At 38.7% G+C, this 21,199-nt stretch overlaps 1 protein-coding gene across 1 annotated transcript in view; it reads left to right on the top strand.

The window, feature by feature from the left end:
• Abhd3 (abhydrolase domain containing 3, phospholipase) overlaps window positions 1-21,199 on the top strand; it is a 50,486-nt gene that overhangs the window by 13,387 nt on the left and 15,900 nt on the right. The window contains exon 4 of the mRNA XM_047526628.1: window positions 8,626-8,671. Coding sequence (XP_047382584.1) covers window positions 8,626-8,671 — 46 coding nt within the window. The remainder of the gene's footprint in view (window positions 1-8,625; window positions 8,672-21,199) is intronic.

Here is a 21,199-nt window from a genome sequence, read left to right as displayed (position 1 = left end):
ACGCCAGGCTTGTGTTTGATTTCTGAAGCTTTACAGTCCAGAAAAACTTACATGGACTATGTTAATTCATTTTACTAGTTTTTTTTTTGTTGGTTCTGGGGATCAAACACATGGCTTCACACATGCCAAGCACATGTTTTACCATTGAGCTACATCCCTAATCCTTCCTTTTACTACTTTTATGACTTAAAGTTGGAAATGTTCAGGAATTATAATTTTTTTCTGTGTTTGATGCTGGGAATCAAACCCAGGGCCTCATACATGCTAGGCAAACACTCTACAACTGAGCACACCCCCAGGAATTACAATTTCTTGAATAAGTTTTCTGATGTTGCTGATTGTAGTGTCCAATAAATGTAAATTTTATTAATACTCTGTTATTATATACTTTACATTTTTAATGATTTTTTGTTTCATTGATATAAAAGTGTTAAAATCAATGATTGTGAATTTTCTATTTCTCCATTTATTTCTTTAAATTTTTGCTTCTTATATATAGAAACTGTTATTCATCACATACACATTTATGATTCTTAGTCTTAATGTAAATTAAGTCTTTTATCATTGTGATTTGCCCTTCTCTGGTCCTGAAATATACTTTATCTGATACTATTGTAGCCACTCCAGCCTTTTTGCTTACTGTTTCTATGATACATCTTTTTTCATACTGTAACTTTCAAAATACCTGATTTTATTCTTAAAGTATATGGGGTTTAGACACATATATTTTAGGGCTTGCTTTTTTATTCAGTCAGAGTGTCTACCTTTTAGTTAGACTTTTTAGTCCTTTTACAGTTAATATAGTTATTGATATGGTGTATTTAAGGATATCATTTATTATTTGTTTTCTAGGGGAGTTTTTTGTTTATTTGTTTCTCTGTTACTTATCCTCCTTTTGAACCTATGAGTTCATGTCTTCTTATATCAGATTTGGAATTTGGAGGGTTTTGTTTCTTAAATATTTTTCCCCATTCTTTCTGTCCTCTCCTTTGGGAACCATAATTACATGTATTTAGATCTTTTGATATTGTTACATAAATCACCAGTGTTTTCTTTTGTTTTTGTTTTTGTTTTTTTTTAGTGGTGGGGATTGAACCAAGGGACTCACACATGCTAGACAAACTGCTTTATTACTGAGCTGCAACCCCAGCCCTGTTTATTTTATTTTGAGATAGGGTCTTGCTAAATTACTGAAGTCCTCACTAAGTTGCTGAGGCTGCCCTTGAACTTGTAATCGTCCTGTCTTGGCCTCCCAAGTCACTGGGATTACAGGTGTGCACCACCACACCTGGCAGTTTTTGAATTCTTTACAAACTTTTTTTTTTACCCTTTTATGTCTTGAAGTTTGTTAATAATAGCTGCTTTAAATACTCATTTGCTAATTCTAGCATCTGAATCATCTCAGATCTTATCTGTTGGAGTATGGGTCATGTTTTCCTGTCCTTCATGGTCTATTAATTTTGAATAGTGTTGTGAACAGTTTGGATTATCCATTGCAGAGACTCTAAATTGTGCAGTATTTTTCAAAAGAAGATTGATTTTTCTTAGTTTCTTTTTTCGTCAAGAAGAAATATGGCTAAATTCAAACTTCAAACTCTACTTTGTGATAAACAGACATTAAATTTCATCTAGTTTTTTAGCCTTAATTGGGGTTACTTCTAATGTGTCTTATATATAGATGTAGATACAGATATAGATGAAGGATTAGCCAGAGATGGGGCCCAGTTTTTTTATCCATAGTTTAGGACTCTTCTGTGTCTGATTTCTAAGATTTCCCCCTCATTTTCTAACTATTACAGTTCCCTCAAACTCTGTTGTCTAGTTCTTCAAGCCTGTAAGACTGAACATTCCCATTGGTCTTTTATCTATCATTGAATAATACCAACTACTGCCTCTTTTTAGCCAAAGAAGAATAAAAAGCTGTAAAAATAGGAAACCCCACCCAAGTCATTTTCTTTTTTCTCGTGTCACATTGTGTTTTCTACCTGTTCTTTAATTTTTGTTTTTGTTCTTTATGGCCTTGATATTTTGTTTCAAATATATAGTTATTACCCTATGAAAGGGATGAGCTAAAAGGATCCACCCTGACCTTCCTGAAAGCAGACCCTCCTTGTCACATTGTCCTAACCTTGCATTTAGAAACCTCCTAATCTCTTTTTCCATCCTTGTTTTGTATGGTTTTCCTGTATGTAGCCATATTTCAACGAATATCTATTTTTTCACCACTTAGAACACTTTGTATATTTTTTATATCTTTGTTCACATTGCTCCCTTCATAATCCATCCTGCTTTCCTCCTGTTACAATCTTCACATTTTTCAGTGCTCAACATAGGATTTATCAACCTTTTCTGTAAAACCTTTCCTAATCAACTTACCCTCCTGACCTGGTAGGCATTTTTTTTTTATATTTGTTTTTAGTTGTTGATGGGCCTTTATTTTTGTTTATTTATTTTTATGTGGTGCTGAGGATGGGACCCAGTGCCTCACACATGCTAGGCAAGCACTCTACCATTGAGCCACAACCCCAGCCCAAGGGCTTTATTGTCTCTACCACTCATTGGACATTGAATTTTATGCTGCCTTGTGATTCCATTTTTATTGTAGTCACTGCACTAAAATATGGCATTATACAGCCTTTTTTTTTTTTTGGTTCGGCCCTGGGGACCGAACCCCAGGGCCTTGTGCTTGCAAGGCAAGCACTCTACCAACTGAGCCGTATCCCCAGCCCATTATATAGCTTTTTAATCTAACTAGATGGCACTCTCTTTAAGGCCAGGAACCTTATATTGTTATTTTGTTTCTGTGTTACAAGCTGTAACTCCATCTTTTGTTCAGTAAATATTCTGTTTAATGAAGTTTTGCATGAATGAATGAGTCACTTCAACATTAATATTTATAGGAAGTGCTTCAAACGTGATCTGATATGTAGTTGAAAGTAATGAACTTTATGTTTTTATCGTATCTGAAATTAGAGTAGTATGAAGAGTTGATCCCTAAATGTTCTCTCACCAACTCTTACGGATGATTTTTTTTTTTTTTCCTTAGACTCGAAGATTGGGGAATCTTAGAAGTGGGAAATATTTAAGATTATCTGATAAAATCCCTTAACCTTACATATTTGGGAAGGAGACCTGGAGAAGTCCTCTATTCTTAAGTACTTCTCTCTGCTTTTCTATGGTGCCCAAGCTCAGGGTCTGCTCCTACGTGTATAGTAGGAAAGACCATGTGTGTTCTGATAGACAGCAGATTCAAGGCTTACTGGTCCATTTCCCAGAAATAGTCAAGAGATAGTCATGCCCAGGGAACATTTCTGCAACATCTGGAGAGTTTGGGGGTGCAGGTTTTTGTTTATTTTCATTTGTTTTTCAGTGTTGGGGATCAAACCAAGAGCATCCTGAGTGCTAGGCATGTACTCTACCACTGAACTTCACTACCAGCCTTGGAGATATTTTTGATTGTCATGCCTGGGACAAGTTTTAGCTTCTAGTTTGTAGAGGCCAGAATGCTGTTGAGCATCCTCTAGTGCACAGGATAGCTCTACCACAAAGAATTATTTGATCTTAAATATCTACAATGCTGAAGATCGAGAGAAACCCTGTGTTATAAGTAGGTAGCTCTCTGCCTTTGTTTGTTTGGTTTTGGTACTGGAGATCCAAACGAGGACCTCACACATGCTTGGCAAGCTTTCTACTTTTGAGCAACATCCCCTGTCCTTTTTAGTTTTATTTTGAGAAAGGGTCTCACCGAGTTGCCCAGGCTGGCCTCAGATTTACAATTCTCCTGCCTCTGCTTCCTGAGTAGCTGGCATTGTAGGTGTGCAGCATCACACCACACTGGTTTCTACCTTTTATTTAACCTTCATTCAAAGAGACTCATCTGCTTTCTTGGTATATTACACCATTTCGCATTACTGTAATGAAATACCTGAAGCTGGATATTTATAGAGAAAAGAGGCTTATTTTGGCTTACAGTTCTAGAGGTGCAAGGTCAAGGGACTGCATCTGGTAATGGTCTTCTCGCTGACAAAGTCCCAAGGTGGCACAGATTATCACATGGCAAGAGATAGGGAGTATATGCATGTGTGTCCTGGTCTCCCTCCTTCTTCTTATAAAGCGACCAAAATCAATCATGGGGACTGCAATCTAATGAATTTATCTAATCCTAATCACTTCCCAAAGACTCTGCTTCTAAATATCATAGATGGATTAAATTTCTGCCTTCCTAATGCCTCCTAATGAGGATTAAGTTTCAACACATGAACCCTTAGGGGATATATTCAAACCACATCCAAACCAAGGCACATTTGTCCCAGAAAGGTTGTCACGCCAGATTTATTCTTTATTTGGCATTTCTTCTCTTCATTTCTCTTTTCCTTCTTTTGAGAAGAAAATTTAAATAGTTAAAATATGAAGGGAAAACAAATTTTGCAAACCAAATTTCCTCATACATATACATTTTAAAACCATCTGGAATAAACTGTAAAAATTGAGGAGTTGTTAGGCAAGTTAACACAGCCCTACACATCCTTAGTAGCCTCACAACCAGCTCTTGTCTCTGAGAGAGGGACAGATTGGCAGCCCTCATCTGCCATCCTCGATGGCTGCTTGATTCTGCTGCATGTCCAAAGCTAGAAGTGGATAATGATGACCGCTGCTGATTTGAACATCGTCCAGAACAAAGACATGGGGAAAGGTCATTTCAGACCATTCCCTTTAAAAACAGGAACAAGACAGGGATGTCCTCTTTCACCACTTCTATTCAACATTGTCCTCGAAACTCTAGCCAGAGCAATTAGGCAGACTAAAAAAATTAAAGGGATACAAATAGGAAAAGAGGAACTTAAGCTGTCACTCTTTGCTGATGACATGATTCTATATTTAGAGGATCCAAAAAACTCCTCCAGAAAACTTCTAGACCTCATCAATGAATTCTGCAAAATAGCAGGCTATAAAATCAACACGCATAAATCTAAAGCATTTTTATATGCAAGCAATGAAACGTCTGAAAGGGAAATGAGGAAAACAACTCCATTTGCAATAGCCTCAAAAAAAAAAAAATACTTGGGAGTCAATCTAACCAAAGAGGTAAAAGATCTCTACAATGAAAACTACAAAACATTGAAGAAAGAAATTGAGGAAGACCTTAGAAGTTGGAAAGATCTCCCATGTTCTTGGACAGGCAGAACTAATATTGTCAAAATGGCCATACTACCAAAAGTGCTATACAGATTCAATGCAATTCCAATTAAAATTCTAATGATGTACCTTACAAAAATAGAGCAAGCAATCATGAAATTCATCTGGAAGAATAAGAAACCCAGCATAGCTAAAGCAATCCTTAGCAGGAAGAGTGAAACAGGGGATATCGCAATACCAGAACTTCAACTATACTACAAAGCAAGAGTAACAAAAACGGCATGGTATTGGCACCAAAATAGACAGGTAGATCAATGGTACAGATAGAGGACACAGACACAAACCAAATAAATACAATTTTCTCATACTAGACAAAGGTGCCAAAAAATATGCAATGGAGAAAAGATAGCCTCTTCAACAAATAGTGCTGGGAAAACTGGAAATCCCTATGTAACAGAATGAAACTAAACCCCTGTCTCTCACCCTGCACAAAACTCAACTCACAATGGATCAAGGACCTTGAAATCAGACCAGAGACCCTGCATCTTATAGAAGAAAAAGTAGGTCCAAATCTTCACCTTGTTGGCTTAGGATCAGACTTCCTTAACAGGACTCCCATAGTACAAGAAATAAAAGCAAGAATCAATAACTGGGATAGATTCAAACTAGTTTTCTCTCAGCAAAGGAAACTATCAGCAATGCGAAGAGAGAGCCTACAGAGTGGGAGAAAATCTTTGCCAATCATACTTCAGATAAAGCACTAATTTCCAGAATCTATAAAGAACTCAAACTCTATACCAAGAATACAAATAACCCAATCAACAAATGGGCTAAGGATATGAACAGACACTTCACAGAAGATGATCTATAAGCAATCAACAAACATATGAAAAAATGTTCACCATCTTTAGTAATAAGAGAAATGCAAATCAAAACTACACTAAGATTCCATCTCACCCCAATTAGAATGGCGATTATCAAGAATACAAGCAACAATAAGTGTCAGAGAGGATGTGGGGAAAAAGGTACACTCATACATTGCTGGTGGGGATGCAAATTAGTGCAGCCACTCTGGAAAGCAGTGTGGAGATGCCTTAGAAAATTTGGAATGGACCCACCATTTGACCCAGCTATCCCACTCCTTGGCCTATACCCAAAGGACTTAAAATCAGCATACTACAGAGATACAGCCACATCAATGTTCATAGCTGCTAAATTCACAATAGCTAGACTGTGGAACCAACCTAGATGTCCTTCAATTGATGAATGGATAAAGAAACTGTGGTATATATACAATGGAATATTACTCAGCTATAAAGAATAATAAAATTATGGCATTTGCAGGCAAATGAATGAAATTGGAGAATATCATGCTGAGTGAGATAAGCCAATCTCAAAACACCAAAGGACGAATGATCTCGCTGATAAGCAGATGATGCCACATAATGGGGGGTGGGAGGGAGGCAAGAATGGAGGAAGGAGGGACTGTATAGAGGGAAAAGAGGGGTGGGAGGGGTGGGGGGAAGAAAAAAATAACAGAATGATTCAAACATCATTACCCTATGTAAATGTATGATTACGCAAATGGTATGCTGTTACTCCATGTACGAACAGAAACATGTATTCCATTTGTTTACAATAAAAATAAAATTTTAAAAAAAAGTCATTTGAGTTCTTCCTCTAGCAAAGGTACCAGAGCTATGATCCAGTTTCCAAAGTTGCCTAAGGGAAAGTACAGATACCCTAGTCTGCAGTTTTGAAGAAAATCCCAGATGTATAGGTTTATTTTTTCACAAGTTCGCAGTTCATATTTTCCTGTCGTCTCACTAACTCTGTCACCCTCTCAGTGGCAGTCACATGATGACATCTTGCTCCAGAAGCCATTTTAATACTTACTTAAAGTTTCTACTCTAAAAGAAATTCTTATCTGAATGACTGGGAGCTTCAGGGTTCAAGGTCACAGTTGTCTTTCATAGTAATTCCTGTGTGACTTAGATGCTTACGCAAGTGAATGAAAGTGGCCAACTTAAATATAATTGATATCTAGTCTCTCTTGCCATTCTTTTTAGCAAGAAAAGATAAAGGAATAACTGACCCTACTTTAACTTCTGCATGCATTTATGGTGTGTTTAAGATTCTTCTTAGATGAGTTAAGTAAAAATGTAGCATTTCTAACTTTTTCTCGAATCAGATTTCTGAGATTTCTAAACTTTTCTCTTCTTTTAGTTGGACCTAATAGGAATTCTCTGTATGCCTTTTTGGATGCAAGAAAGAATTTCTTTGCAAAGTACATTCCCTGAACACCACATTGAATGGAGATGGTGTGCCTTGAAATCTAACTCCCTGAGAGGAGAGTACATGTTCTGTAGGGCGTTTAACTCATTGGTGCTCAGAACCTGCACAAGGAGCAGGGGCATCTGAAAGAAGAGAATTTGAACCTTTTAAATGGCCTTGATTGATTTGAATAAGTAAATACCTGAAAACAAAATGAAGTTTAATTGACATGAATATAGACTCACTAAGTTGATAAGACTCTATAAAGACATAAATCAGACCGGGCAAAGTGGTACAGGCCTGTAATCCCAGTGGGTCAGGAGGCTGAGGCAGAAGAATTGAGAGTTCAAAGCCAGCCTCAGTAATAGTGAGGCGCTAAGCAGCAACTCAGTGAGACCCTGTCTCTAAATAAAATACAGAAAAGGGCTGCGGATGTGGCTTAGTGATTGAGTACCCCTGAGTTCAATCCCCAGTACCTCCCGCACCCCCCGCACCCCCCCAAAAAAACAACCCACAAGTCAGGACTTAGTCCAAGAAGGGCAAATACATATGTATCTGGTATTATGGTTAGGTAAGGAGTAACTTTTAAGTTATCAACACGGAGGCTACTATTGACAGATAACTTTCATTGAGTACTTGCTTTGAGCCAACATTGATCCAAGCCTTTTACATCACCCATTTTTCCAGGAGATGCAAACAGAGTCTTAGGAAAATATAAGATCCTCTCTCCTTCGCCCAGTTCAACTAGCATAACAGGGTCTGTAGCACAACAGGGGCCTGTCCTCGCAGCTCAGGTGTCAGGCTCCTTGTAGTTCTACCTGTTTTTCATCTCCTGTAAAATTGCATTCTCCATGTTTTCTGAACCTTGAGGGAACAAGGGCTGTTTCTTAGAATATAAATAGATTCTCATCAATGTTACAAATACAGTGGGTAGAAGACATACTTGAAGCAAAATCATTTAAATTCAGCTTGTTTTTGGAATTGTTTTAATAATTCTCATCTAAGGCCCCTACATATGCATAGAGAGAAGTTGTAAATATTCTGCTTTTTTGGTAGGAAAAATTAATTTCACTTCAATATACAGCTTCCTAATTTTGAATGCATATGTTGAATTTAAAGAACTGAAATTGTCTTGTAGACCATTTAGATGAAGTTGTTGAACATTATCATAAGGTTCATGTGTAGAAATAACAGAATTACTTTCCTGATTTTTAGATGTGTGGTTTTTAACAACAGAGGAGTGGCAGGAGAGAATCTCTTGGTAAGTAAATTTAAATGATGTCTTAATTTTTTAAATAATCATTATAGATTTATGGTGAAAAGCATATTCTTTTGTATTTAAAACAGTTCCTTGTTTAAATAAAACAAGTACATAGTAGAAAAATACAACAACAAAAAGGCAATTTACAAGACCTAATATCCATAATTATCCAACCAGAGAAACCTTGGTCTGTGTTCATTCAGATCACATATATGTACATACATATATAATCTATTTATGTTTTTATAAACTAAATTTCTTTTTTTTATCTGCTTATTCACTTATGGTACTGGGGACTGACCCCAGGGGCACTCTGGCACTCCCTGCCCCCCCTTTTTTTGTTGTTGTCATTGGTTTTTATTTTTTGTTTTGAGACAGAGTCTTGCTAAATTGACCAGGCTGGCTTTGAACTTGTCATCCTCCTGCCTCAGCCTCCTGAGGAACTGGGCTTATAAGCTGCAACTCCTCATCCAGCTTGAAATTCTACTTTCATGACAACTTTTACAGTCTTCTAAGACCAGTAGATATTCATCTATACCATTTTTAAGGCAAACATATTCTTTTTTTTTTTAATTTTAATTTATTTTAATTGCAAACAAATGGGATACACGTTGTTTCTGTTTGTACATGGAGTCAAGGCATACCATTTGCGTAATCATACATTTACATAGGGTAATGATGTTTGATTCATTCTGTTATTTTTTACATCCCCCCCACCCCTCCCACCCCTCTTTTCCCTCTGTACAGTTCCTCCTTCCTCCATTCTTGCCCCCCTACCACCCCCCATTAAGTGTCATCATCCGCTTATCAGCGAGATCATTCGTCCTTTGGCAAACATATTCTTTAACAACAACAACAAAAAAAAAAAACCAGTACAGGCTGGGTGTGGTAGCACATGCCTATAATACAGCAACTTGGGGAGGTTGAGTCAGGAAGATCACAAGTTCGAGGCCAGCCTCAGCAACTTAGTGAGGCTTTGTCTGAGAATAAAAAATAATAAGGGCTGAGGATGTAGCTCAATGAATTGCTCATGGATTAAATCCCTGGTACCAAAAAAAAAAAAAAAATCAACCAGTGCCGGTTGGGGTTGTAGCTCAGTGGTAGAATGCTTGCCTGGCATGTATGGAGTCCTGAGTTAGATTCCTAGTACCCCCAAAATAAATAACTAGTACAAAACAAATTGACTAGTACAGTGGTACTTTTTTTCCACTAATGAAAATACTTATTTTTGTCATGAAAGAGATTGACCGTATGGTGTATGCCTGTTTGCCAGCCATACTTTTTACTTAGAGGCAATGTCATTTAAGCCTTTTTATTTCAGTCCGGTCTTTTCCCCCTCTAACTCCTAGTCTTCACCAGGATAGATTTTCTCCCAACTCTTAGGAAATCATCACGCTAGCCAGGTATGTTGGTACCCTCCTTTAAGGTGACCCATGCCTATAATCCCAGCAGCTTGGGAGGCAGAGACAGGAGAATCATAAGTTCAAGGTTAGCCTCAGTAATTTATTGAGGCCCAAAGCAACTCAGTGAGACCCTGTCTCAAAATAGAAAACAAAAAATATAGCTGGGATTAGAGCTCAGTGGTAAAGCATTCCTTGGTTAAATCTTCAGTACCAAAAAAAAAAGAAAGAAAGAAAGAAAAAATTAATCATCATGCTATATGTTTAACCTGTGCATTAGAATGAGAAATATTACACTTGCTGAAATTTTCTTACAACTTTTTTCTTTTTTTGGTGCTGGGGCTTGAACTCAGGGGAACTCAACCACTGAGCCATATCCCTAGCCCTTTTTTGTACTTTTTATTATTTAAACACAGGGTCTCACTGAGTTGCTTAGCGCTTCACTGTTGCTGAGGCTGGCTTTGAACCTCTACCTCCCGAGCTGATCTTATAGCTTTTTGACCTTTAGTTCCTTACCACTTCAGTAACTCTACTAGAACTGAAAGAGTTTTGAGTCATTGATAGAGATTGATATTAAGACTATAAGTAATTAAGTCACACTGAAAGTAAAAGTTTATAGTAATGGCACAAATGTCAGCACTTTATGAGAATCTGGGAAGAAAGAGCTCTTATACTTTACTTTGCAGTGACTTAGGCCCTAGAGGGAATCCAATCAATATGATTTCAAAAGCAAAAGTTATAAAGCATTTCTGGTCTTATTCAGTGCCTCATAATAAATAGTTTGAGGTGAGACTTCTTCACATTTCCTCACTAGTTCAGCCTTTAGGAATCTTGTAGATATAGTACTCTGAAGGGAAAGATTTGAATTTGTCACTATGGTCCTGGCCCATGGAGATCATTTTGTGTAGCTTCTGTCTGCTGTGTATTTTTTAATTAATTAATTAATTTATTTATTGGTACTGATGATTGGTCCCAGAGGTACTTTATCCCTGAACTACATCTCCAACCCTTTTTTTAGAACTTTAATTATTTATTTTATTTTATTTATTTATTTTTTTTATGTGGTGCTGAGGATCGAACCCAGTCCCTCACACATGCTAGGCAAGTGCTCTACCACTGAGCCACAACCCCAGCCCCTCCAATCCTTTTTATTTTTTATTTTGAGACAGGATTTCACTTAGTTGCTTAGGGCCTCACTAAGTTGCTGAGGCTGACCTTGAACTTGGAATCTTCCTCTGTCAGCCTCCTGAGTTGCTGGGTTTATAGGCGTGCACCACTGTGCCCGGCTTGCTGTTTGTGCTTCTTAGACACAGATATGGGGAAAACATGTTCTGAGGCTTTCAAGGATAATGTGCTACAAGCAGAGTCTATTAGGTCCCATAATGGGAAGATCTGTTCATTTAACAAAACTGTAGTGTATACCTATTAAATCAGGCACTGTGCAAAGCAGTAGGGTGAGGCATATTCACATCGAAACATAACCCTAATCCTTAGGAGCACAAACTTCCGTTGCAGGAGTCAAGCACACAAAATTGTCTGTGATTCAATGGCAAGTATGACTGTAGGAAGGTTGATTAAGGCTACAGAGCACAAAGGGAAGGTGAAACTAACTGCCTGAGGAAGTGGGAAAATGTCATAGCAGAGGTCACCTGTTGGATCAACTCTTTAACTTGTAGCTGGATAATGATAATTTTATCTAATATTTACTGAGCCTTTAGAATGTATCAGTTACTTTTTTTTATCCTTAATATTCAGCAATAGACTCAACCCAGTGATGTAGGTAAGTACAGTCACCATCATTCACATTTTCCAGGTGAAGAAAATAAGACAGAAAGATTAAGAATTTGCCCTAGCCAAGAACTGGCAGAGTTAGAACTCAGGCCACATGTATTCTTGACCATTATGCTAAACTCTCTCTTGCTATTCAGGAAGTAAGAGATTTATTCTAGAAGAGTGGAGCCAGATTTTTGAAAAATTGTGTGTAGAATCCTAAGAAACAATACTGAACCAATGCCACTTGGAAGCAGGGCCTAATTCGATCAAGTTCACAATTTTAGAAGAACCATGGCAGTACTGTGTAGAAAAGAGAACGTGGGGGTGGAGGCTAGAGGCTGGAAGACCATTAGAAAGCCGTCACTACAGACCTACCCAGAGTGTGGAGTTTGAAAACAGATATAGAAGGAATAATAGAAATGAATGAATTCACGAGGCCTAAAGAATAGTATTAATTGTCTTTAGGAAGTGAAGAGAGGGGAGTCAAGGGTAACATTTTTAGATTGACTAGCTGATAAAAGGTGCTAATATTTGCTGAAATAGAAAATTTAAGAGCGTTTGAAAGATTTTGATGTGATAAAGATAACTTCTGTTTTAGATGTTGTGGTATTCAGTTTTCTATTGCCATAACAAAATTCCTGAGATGAGGTAATTCATAAACAAAAGAAATTTATTTGGCTCACAGTTCTGAAGGCTGGGAAGTCCAAGAGCATGGTGCCAGCAGCATCTGCCTGGCATCTGATCTGGGCCTCCCGTCTGCATTATAACATGGCAGTAGGCGTTGCATGGTGAGACACGGCAAGGGTGCCAGCTCAGGTCTCTCTTCCTCTGCTCATCAAACCACTAATGGGGGTCCCAATCTCCTGACCTCACCAAATCCTGATTACTTTCCAAAGGCCCAGCTCCCAACACTATTAATATACAAATTTGGAAATGTTTCTAATACATGGGGAAGAACTTTGGGGAGATACGTTAAAACCAAAGCAGATAGTTAGGGTGCTTTGAGATTTCCAGGTGGAAATTTCTAGTGAACATTTGGGTACACTGGACTGATTCTCAGGAGAGATGTGAGGACTGTAAATGGAAGTTGGGACTGGCAGTGAGCAGATACAAGTCAGAGCCAGAGGTGACTGAGACTGCTTGAGGAGGGTTTGTAGAGTTAAAGGGAAGAGGTCTATGGATAGAATCTGAGAAAACAACAAATAGCTGAATGCGGTGACAAATGCCTGTGATCCCTGCTACTCTGAAGGCTGAGGCAGAACAAGCAGTCACCATAAAAAGTGAAAAAGGTCTGGGGATATAGCTCTAAGCCTCAAGTTCAAATTCTGTCCTCACCACTATGCAGATAAATGATAGAGTACAAGTTAAATAACCTTTCTGTGTCTCTTTTCTTACCTGAAAATGATAATATACATAAGCCACCACACAAGGATGTTTGAAATTCACACAGAATAATGAATGCAAAAATATCTTATAAAATAACACTTTCTATCCTCTATGGTATAATTGCTGTTGTATTAACTCATTAGGATACAAGAAGTATATACTTAATTATAATTAATTTTCTTTCTTAAATTCCTTTGTTAGAGTAGTTGTTCTAAAAGGATATAGTTGTCCAGGCGCAGTAGCACACATCTGTAATCCCAGCAACTTGGGAGGCTGAGGCAAGGATCGTAAGTTCAGAGCAGCCTCAGCCACTTAGTGAAGTCCTAAGCAACTCAGTGAGACCCTGTCTCTAAATAAAATACCAAATGGACTGGGGATATGGCTCAGTTGTTAAGCACCCCTGGGTTCAATCCCTGGTACCAAAAAATTTAAAAAATAAAATAAAAGGATATAGTTATAATTACATTTTGGTCATTCAACATCTTTAATTCTGTTTTAAGTTGGATCACAAAAACAAGATACCAGTATTGATTATTAGAGCTAATTTTGACAGATTCCTTGGTAATTCTTCTTTCTGTCTCACAGCTATGAATAATTACTCTTTCAGACTAGAGAAACTCTACATTTATTTATACCTTTTCTTGTTCCAGAAAGAATTTAATCTGGCTCAGACCCAGAGTAAGAAAGACCTTAGAGTAGGCATAAAAATGAACAAAAGATGAATCAGCAAAGATCAAACAGTAAGGAGCTGTCTCTAACTGAAATTAACCCAAAAGAACTAGCAATGGTGAAATGGAATTTGGGGTAAGCAGTTTCCCAAGGAGTGGAAAAATGCAAAAGTAAAGGTTTTGCTGAAATGTGTCAGAGATATACTTAGAATTTATAAGGATTATCATGACTTCTGCAGGCAAATAAGGAAGCAGAAAATTTCCAGCACCATTTTGTCCTCATTTCCAGTGAGTCACTGAGGACTGAGGGGAAGTCAGAGACCTTTCTCAGTAGGAAACCTCCCCGCATCTGTTTGCTGTGGGAGATAGACAGCCCAGCCTCGGTACATGGAACCTCACATTCTTGCAGGGTTCCTGGGGCCCTTGGAGTAGATGGGAATCTTTTCTTCTGTCCTTACAGGTTTTTAAGGATAGGAATCCAGGAATCCAACTTATCCACAAACTTTCTTATATTCCTAATTATTTTCTGAATTTAGTCTAGGAATGATAGTTTACAAAGAACTTAGAAAAAATTGAGTTTGCTGAAACCTGCCTATGAGCCCCTTGGTTTTTTTGTTACAGGGTCATACAGACTTCTGTATATCTAGGGCCAAAGAGAAAAGTCTCTTAACTACTTTGGAAATGGATTTGGCAGTTCCTCCAAAGTTAAACATCACTCTAGAGAGACATGAAGAGATATGTTCTCACAAAAACTTGAACACAAATATTTATAGCAGTATTATTCATAATAGCCAGAAGGTAGAAACAACCCAGATATCCATAAACAGATAAAAGGGTAGATAAAATGGGGTATATCCATATCATGGAATATTAGTCCTCATCAAAAAAGAATGAAGGCTGGGTGTGGTGGCTGTAATCCCAGCTGCTCAGGAGGCTGAGGCAGTAGGATCACAAGTTCAAAGCCAGCCTCAGCAACTTAGTGAGACTCTAAGCAACTTAAACCCTGTTTCAAAATAAATAATAAAAAGGGCTGGAATGTGTCTTTGGGGTTAAACCCCTCTGGGTTCAATTTCCAGTACCAAAAAAAAAAAAAAAAAGAAATGAAGTACTGATGCATGCTACAATGTGGACAGATGAACCTTCTATGTATTACTTTTGTGTGTGTGTGATACTGGGAATCAAACCCAGCGTGATTTACCACTGAGGTATATCGCCAGCCCCTTTAATTTTTTTATTTTGATACAGGGTCTTGCTAAATTGCCTAGGCTGGCCTTGAACTTACAATCCTGCTGCCTTAGCCTCCCAAGTAGCTGGGATTACAGGCCTGTGCCTCCACACCCAGCAGGGATGGATGAACCTTGAGAGCATTAAGCTAAGTGAAATAAACCACTAACAATAGACTACATTTGTATGATTCCATTTATATGGAATATTAAGAATGGGAAAATCTATAAAGAGAGAAAGTAGGTTGCCTAGGACTTGAGGAAAGTGACTGCTAATGGTGGGATTTTCTTTTTAGTATAATGAAAATGTTTTAAAATTCTGGTGGTAGGAGTTACACAACTCCAAATACACTAAATCCCACAAACTTGTACTTTTTACAGGGGTGGTATTAGGGACAACCCAGCAGTGCTTAAACACTGAGCTACATCCCCAGCCCTTTTATTTTTTATTTTGCGACAGAGTCTCTCACTAAGTTGCTTAGGGCTTCATTAAGTTGCTGAGGCTGGCTTTGAACCGGCGTTCCTCCTGCCTCAGCCTCCTGAGCCACTGGGATTACAGACATGCGCCATCGCACCTGGCTAAAATATTTTTAAATGAATGGTTAATTAAAAAAACAATGACGATAATGTAAACCAACTCCTTGCACACTGTTTAAGTAAACTGACTTTTGTTCTCTTGTTAGCAGAAGCAGCATTCTGGTTTACGCTCTTAGGCCAGCCCCTTATCTCACCCTGTACTGGTCCTCTGAATGGCTCTACTTCAGAGGTCCTTAGTCCTGAAAACTTGATTGATAGATGAAGGTCGCCTCTGGGGAAGTAGGGTGATTAACCTGAGGTCAGGAAGCTGATTAGTGGCCATAGAGCAGGAACTCAGACTGTCCAATGTAGTATCTAGACCTTTCAGTGCTGACCTTCAGTCAAGTCAGCCTAAATACCTCGGGGGATGTAAGGAATGTTTTCAGAGAGAGGGTTTTCCCTTCAACTTCACACACTTTGGGTAGTTGAGGACTCAGATCTGGAGAAATCTGCTCATTGCCTATTTAGCTTTTCCATTGAGGGTGTTAGACCTGAGTTTTCAGAAAGGATTATGAAACTTCCTTTATGGCATGATGAAGCAGGAGCCTTAGGACACAGTGGCACAGGCCTGTAATTCCAGAGACTAGGAGGCTGAGACAGGGGGATGGCAGGTTTAAGGCCAGCCTTAGCAATTTAGGGAGAGCCTCTCTCAAAAGAAAAATGAAAAAGGCGAAGGGTGTAGCTGTGGTAGAGTGCTTGCCTAGCATACACAAGTTCCTAGTGTTGTGGGGGGAAAGCTTAAATAACTGAAGAATTTAAACTGGACATGCATACCTGTCATCCCAGCAACTCAGGAGGCTGAGGCAGGATGATCGCAAATTAGAGGCCTGCCTTGGTAATTTAGCAAAACCCTAGAAGTTTAGTGAAACCATCACAAAATTTTGAAAAATTTTAAAAAAGTGTTGTAGATATTGCTCAGTGGTAGAGTACCCCTCATTTCAATCCCTAGTACCAAATGAATAAACAAATAGTACTAGGAATGTAGCCTAGTGGTCAAGCCCTTGCCTAGCATGCACAATCCTCAGTAGCACACGTGCGCATGCACACACACAATTGAAGTATTTTAGATATAATAATAATTTCATAGCTCACTACTATTTGGTGAATATTTCATATGTGTCAGGTCCTCTGTGTCTGGGAGCACCTCTCCCAATACTACAAGGAAGCCCCAGGGATTCAGACCCCATGAGCTTGATTTGCCTTCTCCCAAGTCCCTCCAGTTAGGTTTTATCATTCCTGTGGCTGCGGTTTTCTTCCTCTCTCTCTCAGCACTCAGCCGTCTCTGTTCTCTTCGAGCAGTGGTCCTCAGCCTTGTCCGCACATTAGAATCTTCTGGGATACTTTGAAAATTGCCAAATCGTGAACCCCATCCCCTGGATTTGGATTCTTTGGGTCTGGGGTGAGGTCTCGGTGTCTGTAATATTTTTTAACACTCTCCAGTGAATGTCATGTGCAGAAGGATGAAAATCCCCATGAGGTGGTGAGTGCTGCACAGGGCAGCTTTCCTGAATCAGGTGAGCTGTGTCGGGCCCCAAACTCAGTCATGGAAGAAAATGAGATTTGCCTCTTAGTAACCTGGACTGAAGAGAACTGTCACCTGTCTGTTGGGCCTGCTCTAAGCCAGGAACAGAACGGTTCATGGAGTGATACAGCTTGTGTGGCATGACTGCGTGAGCACTGAGCAGAGCCATTAAGCATTAATCCGGAAGGTGGCACCCAGGCCATCTTGGCCTGAGTTGGCCAGGATATCCCTTGGGGCTCTTTGTTTTGTGGTTAGTTATTTTCTTAAAAATTAATAAGCTTGGGCTAGGGAGATAGCTCAGTCGGTAGAGTACTTGCCTTGCAAGCACAAGGCCCTGGGTTCGATCCCCAGCACCGCAAAAAAAAAAAAAAAAAAAAAAATTAACAAGCTCTCAGACAAATTTAGACACTTGGACATTTCATGTCTGTCAGTGGACTAAGCAAAACAATGGTGTGTTAAAGTTGCTGATTTCCTCATGCGCATGTACTTTTTCTTTTCTACAATTCCTTATTTGATGAACTCATACTCCAAAAACAAGACTGATTGTCCTAGGGACCATTTGGGCAATTCACTAGGTATTGGACAGGAGTTGGGTAGAATGAACACAAACAAATCACACTGTAGAGAGATCAGTTATCGAGGCAGGGTGTGATGGTGGATGCCTGTAATCCCAGCCGCTCAGGAGGCTGAGGCAGGAGGATTACAAGTTCAAAGCCAACTTAGCAAGGCCCTAAGCAACTTAGTGAAACCCTTCTCAAAATAAAAAGGGGTGGGGATGGAGCTCAGTGGTTAAGTGTCCCTAGATTCAATTCCCCAGTACCCAAAAAAAATAAATAAAATAAAATAAATTAGTCCTATAATAAAAAGATTATTCCTTTTGGGGGGCCCATAACCACACAAGAATTACAGAGTTCTTTGTGTGCGTCTAGGGGAGGATACTTGGGGATTTAATACACAGGTGCTTTACCACCAAGCTACACCCTTCCCCATTTTCATTTTTTAAAAAATATTTTTTTAGTTGTAGATGGACACAATACCTCTATTTTGTCTATTTAGTTTTTTTTTGTGTGGTGCTGAGATTGAACCCAGTGCCTCACACATGCTAGGCAAGGGCTCTACCACAGAGCCACCATCCCAGCCCCCCATTTTCATTTTTATTTTGAAACAGGATCTCACTAAATTGCCCAGGCTGGCCCTGAATTTGTGATCCTTCTGCCTTAGCCTCTGTAGTTTTGGAATTACAGGCGTGTGCACCCAGTTTATAGAGTTCATTTAAATAGTGTCATGAAATATTCGAGTACCTATTATTAAATACTTTATGGAAGATTATCAGATGAAATATCCTAAACTCCTGATGATTATCACACACTGCAGTGAAGTACACATGAAATTTAAATGGTTTTTAAAAAGACACTTGTCTCTTTTGGTTTTCCTTTTCCTGGACAGAAACCTGAAATCCTAGACAGCTTGATTTAGGCTATCTGATTTAGGATGTGTGATAACCCCACCCCTGAGAAAGAGAAGGATTCTGAATTATGCTCTCTACTGCAGATTAGCAAATTAATCTCCTCCCAGAATAGCTGGGGAGAGTAAGGCTCCCTGATTAACAGGGCGAATTTTAAAATTTGTTTCTAGACAAAAAAAAAAAAAATTTTTTTTTCCATTTTGGAGAGATAATGATATACATACAAAGTGGGTAAAATATTAATAATGTCTCAAAAGAAATGAGAATATTGAGAGCATTTTATCAGAGTATTCAGAGTAATAACATTGTCAATACCAAAAAATAACTTTTTTGATAAAAAATTTGAAAATTCTGAAATAGGTCTTCTGAACATAGGACAAGAAAAAATTAAGTTAGGAAGAAGTCAGTTTTTCTGTTTTTTAGAAGCCCTTACTTGATTAAGAAGGAAAATTAGATATAGTTCATAGATAAATATGAAGTACATACATTATTATTTTCCTATTATATATGAATAATTAGGAAATAATTATACTTAATTATGCTCATCAGTACTTTTTTAAAAAAATTAACCCCTAAAAGCCATTAAACAGTTTGTGATTATTCTTGCTCTCTGACCATAATTGCAGTTGAACAATTTAAACAGAACAGTTTTAGTTTGTAATTATTATCAAATTATTCAATATATTTTATAAAATATTTTATTTTATTTATTTATTTGGTACTGGGGATTGAACCCAGGAGTGATTTACCACTCAGCTATATCCCAGTCCTTTTTAATTTTTATTTTGAGACAGGGTCTTGCTAATTTGCTGAGACTGGCCTTGAACTTGATCTCCTCCTGCCTCAGGCAGCCTAATCTGGGATTACGGATATACAACACCACACTTGACTAATTTATAGAATATTTATGCCCAAACATCTGCTAGAAGGTGTCCTGTCTTTTGGATTTTCTCTACTTTTTCCAGAGGAACTCTTCCATCCTCATTTTACCCTAGAAGTTTCATCGCCCCGCTGAATCTTGCTGGGTTTTCTTTTATCCCTTTTCTGATTAGGTGTGGTTCAATTTATATCTGTCCTGGGAGCATGGAAAAAGACAGGAATTACCACGGTAAGATAGTTCCTAGTTGTTAGTAGCCCTAATAACTGAGAATTAACTAGTCTTTTTCTAAAAAACTGCTAATTATAGTGAATTCTTTTTTTAAAATATGTTTTAGTTGTCAATGGACCTTTATTTTACTTATTTATATGTGGTGCTGAGAATCAAACCCAGTGCCTGACACATGCTAGCCAAATGCTGTACTACTGAGCTACACCCCAGCCCTAGTGAATCCTTTCTTAATGGGACTCAAGTTTTTTCGTTTAGCTTGTTTCTTTTTCTTTTCTTCCTTTTTGTACTGAGAATTGAACCCAGGAGCATTTTACCAGATTAAACCCAGGAGCATTTAACTACTGAGCCACACCCCCAGCCCTTTTTGTTTTTTATTTTGAGACAGGGTCTTGCTAAGGGGCTTAGGGCTTCACCTAGTTGCTGAGGCTGGCTTTGAACTTGTGATCCTCCTGCCACAGCCTCTTTGATTTGCTGGGATTATAGGCGTGCACCACCGTGCCTGACTAGGCTCATGATACACGAAGAAAAGAAGGCTTGTGATATTCCTGTTGGAGCTTATCAAGTGGCAAGAGATTGGGTGACATAAGCCCATAGTTCTACATATGAGAACATAATAATCGGGTATTCTCACTTGCAGTCCTGTTTGTGTTTAGTTTGACAAGTGTCTAAGTGTTTGACAAGTGTTCAGTTTGACTGTCAGGTAGAGGTGAATAGGAAGTAATAGAGAGACTCACAAGGGATACTGGACAATTAGGGGCAGAAGTAGGGAAAGGCTACAACGTTCTAGCCGACAGGATCATGTCTTACCTGTTGTCTGGCGTTTGTTCAAGTCAGAGTTTCAGTAGTCATAGTTGACAGTGTGGGATGCGTGGCAGATGAAGTTTACACAGGTGGCAAGGATATTAGGATTCCTGACCTGCAAAAGAACAGCAGTGCCCCATTGGCCTGAATCTGGACATGTGGAGATATGGTAAAACACAGAGCTGGAAAGAATACTTAGCATCCTATGGTGGAGGCCTTGAACACTTGGCAGAGGAGTTCAGACTTAATTCCATTGGCAATTGAAAGCCAATGAAGTAGAAAGACTGCATAACTAGAAATGGAAGTGCCCTTCGGAGGATTATGTGCCCTTAATCCAAGAGTGTGCTGGACGTAGGGATGTGGATGACTATGAGGAAATGCTGGGTGTTACCCAGTTGAGAGGTCATTGCTACAGTCCAGGTGAGAGGTACAAAGGCCTTGTAGCAGAGACTGTCCATGCCACATACCTTACCTCTTGGCACTTACCATTCCTATGCTGAGGTTTCCAACTGCAAGCACCTGCCTGTCTTTGTTGGGTTTCCCTAGGCACTGGTGCCTCCTAGACCCATTTCAGTGGCAGACCAGAAGTGACAGGGGGTTAACTTT

Source organism: Sciurus carolinensis, chromosome 15 (assembly GCF_902686445.1).
Source record: "Sciurus carolinensis chromosome 15, mSciCar1.2, whole genome shotgun sequence".
NCBI lineage: Eukaryota > Metazoa > Chordata > Mammalia > Rodentia > Sciuridae > Sciurus > Sciurus carolinensis.
This window is presented reverse-complemented; position numbering and strand designations above follow the sequence as displayed.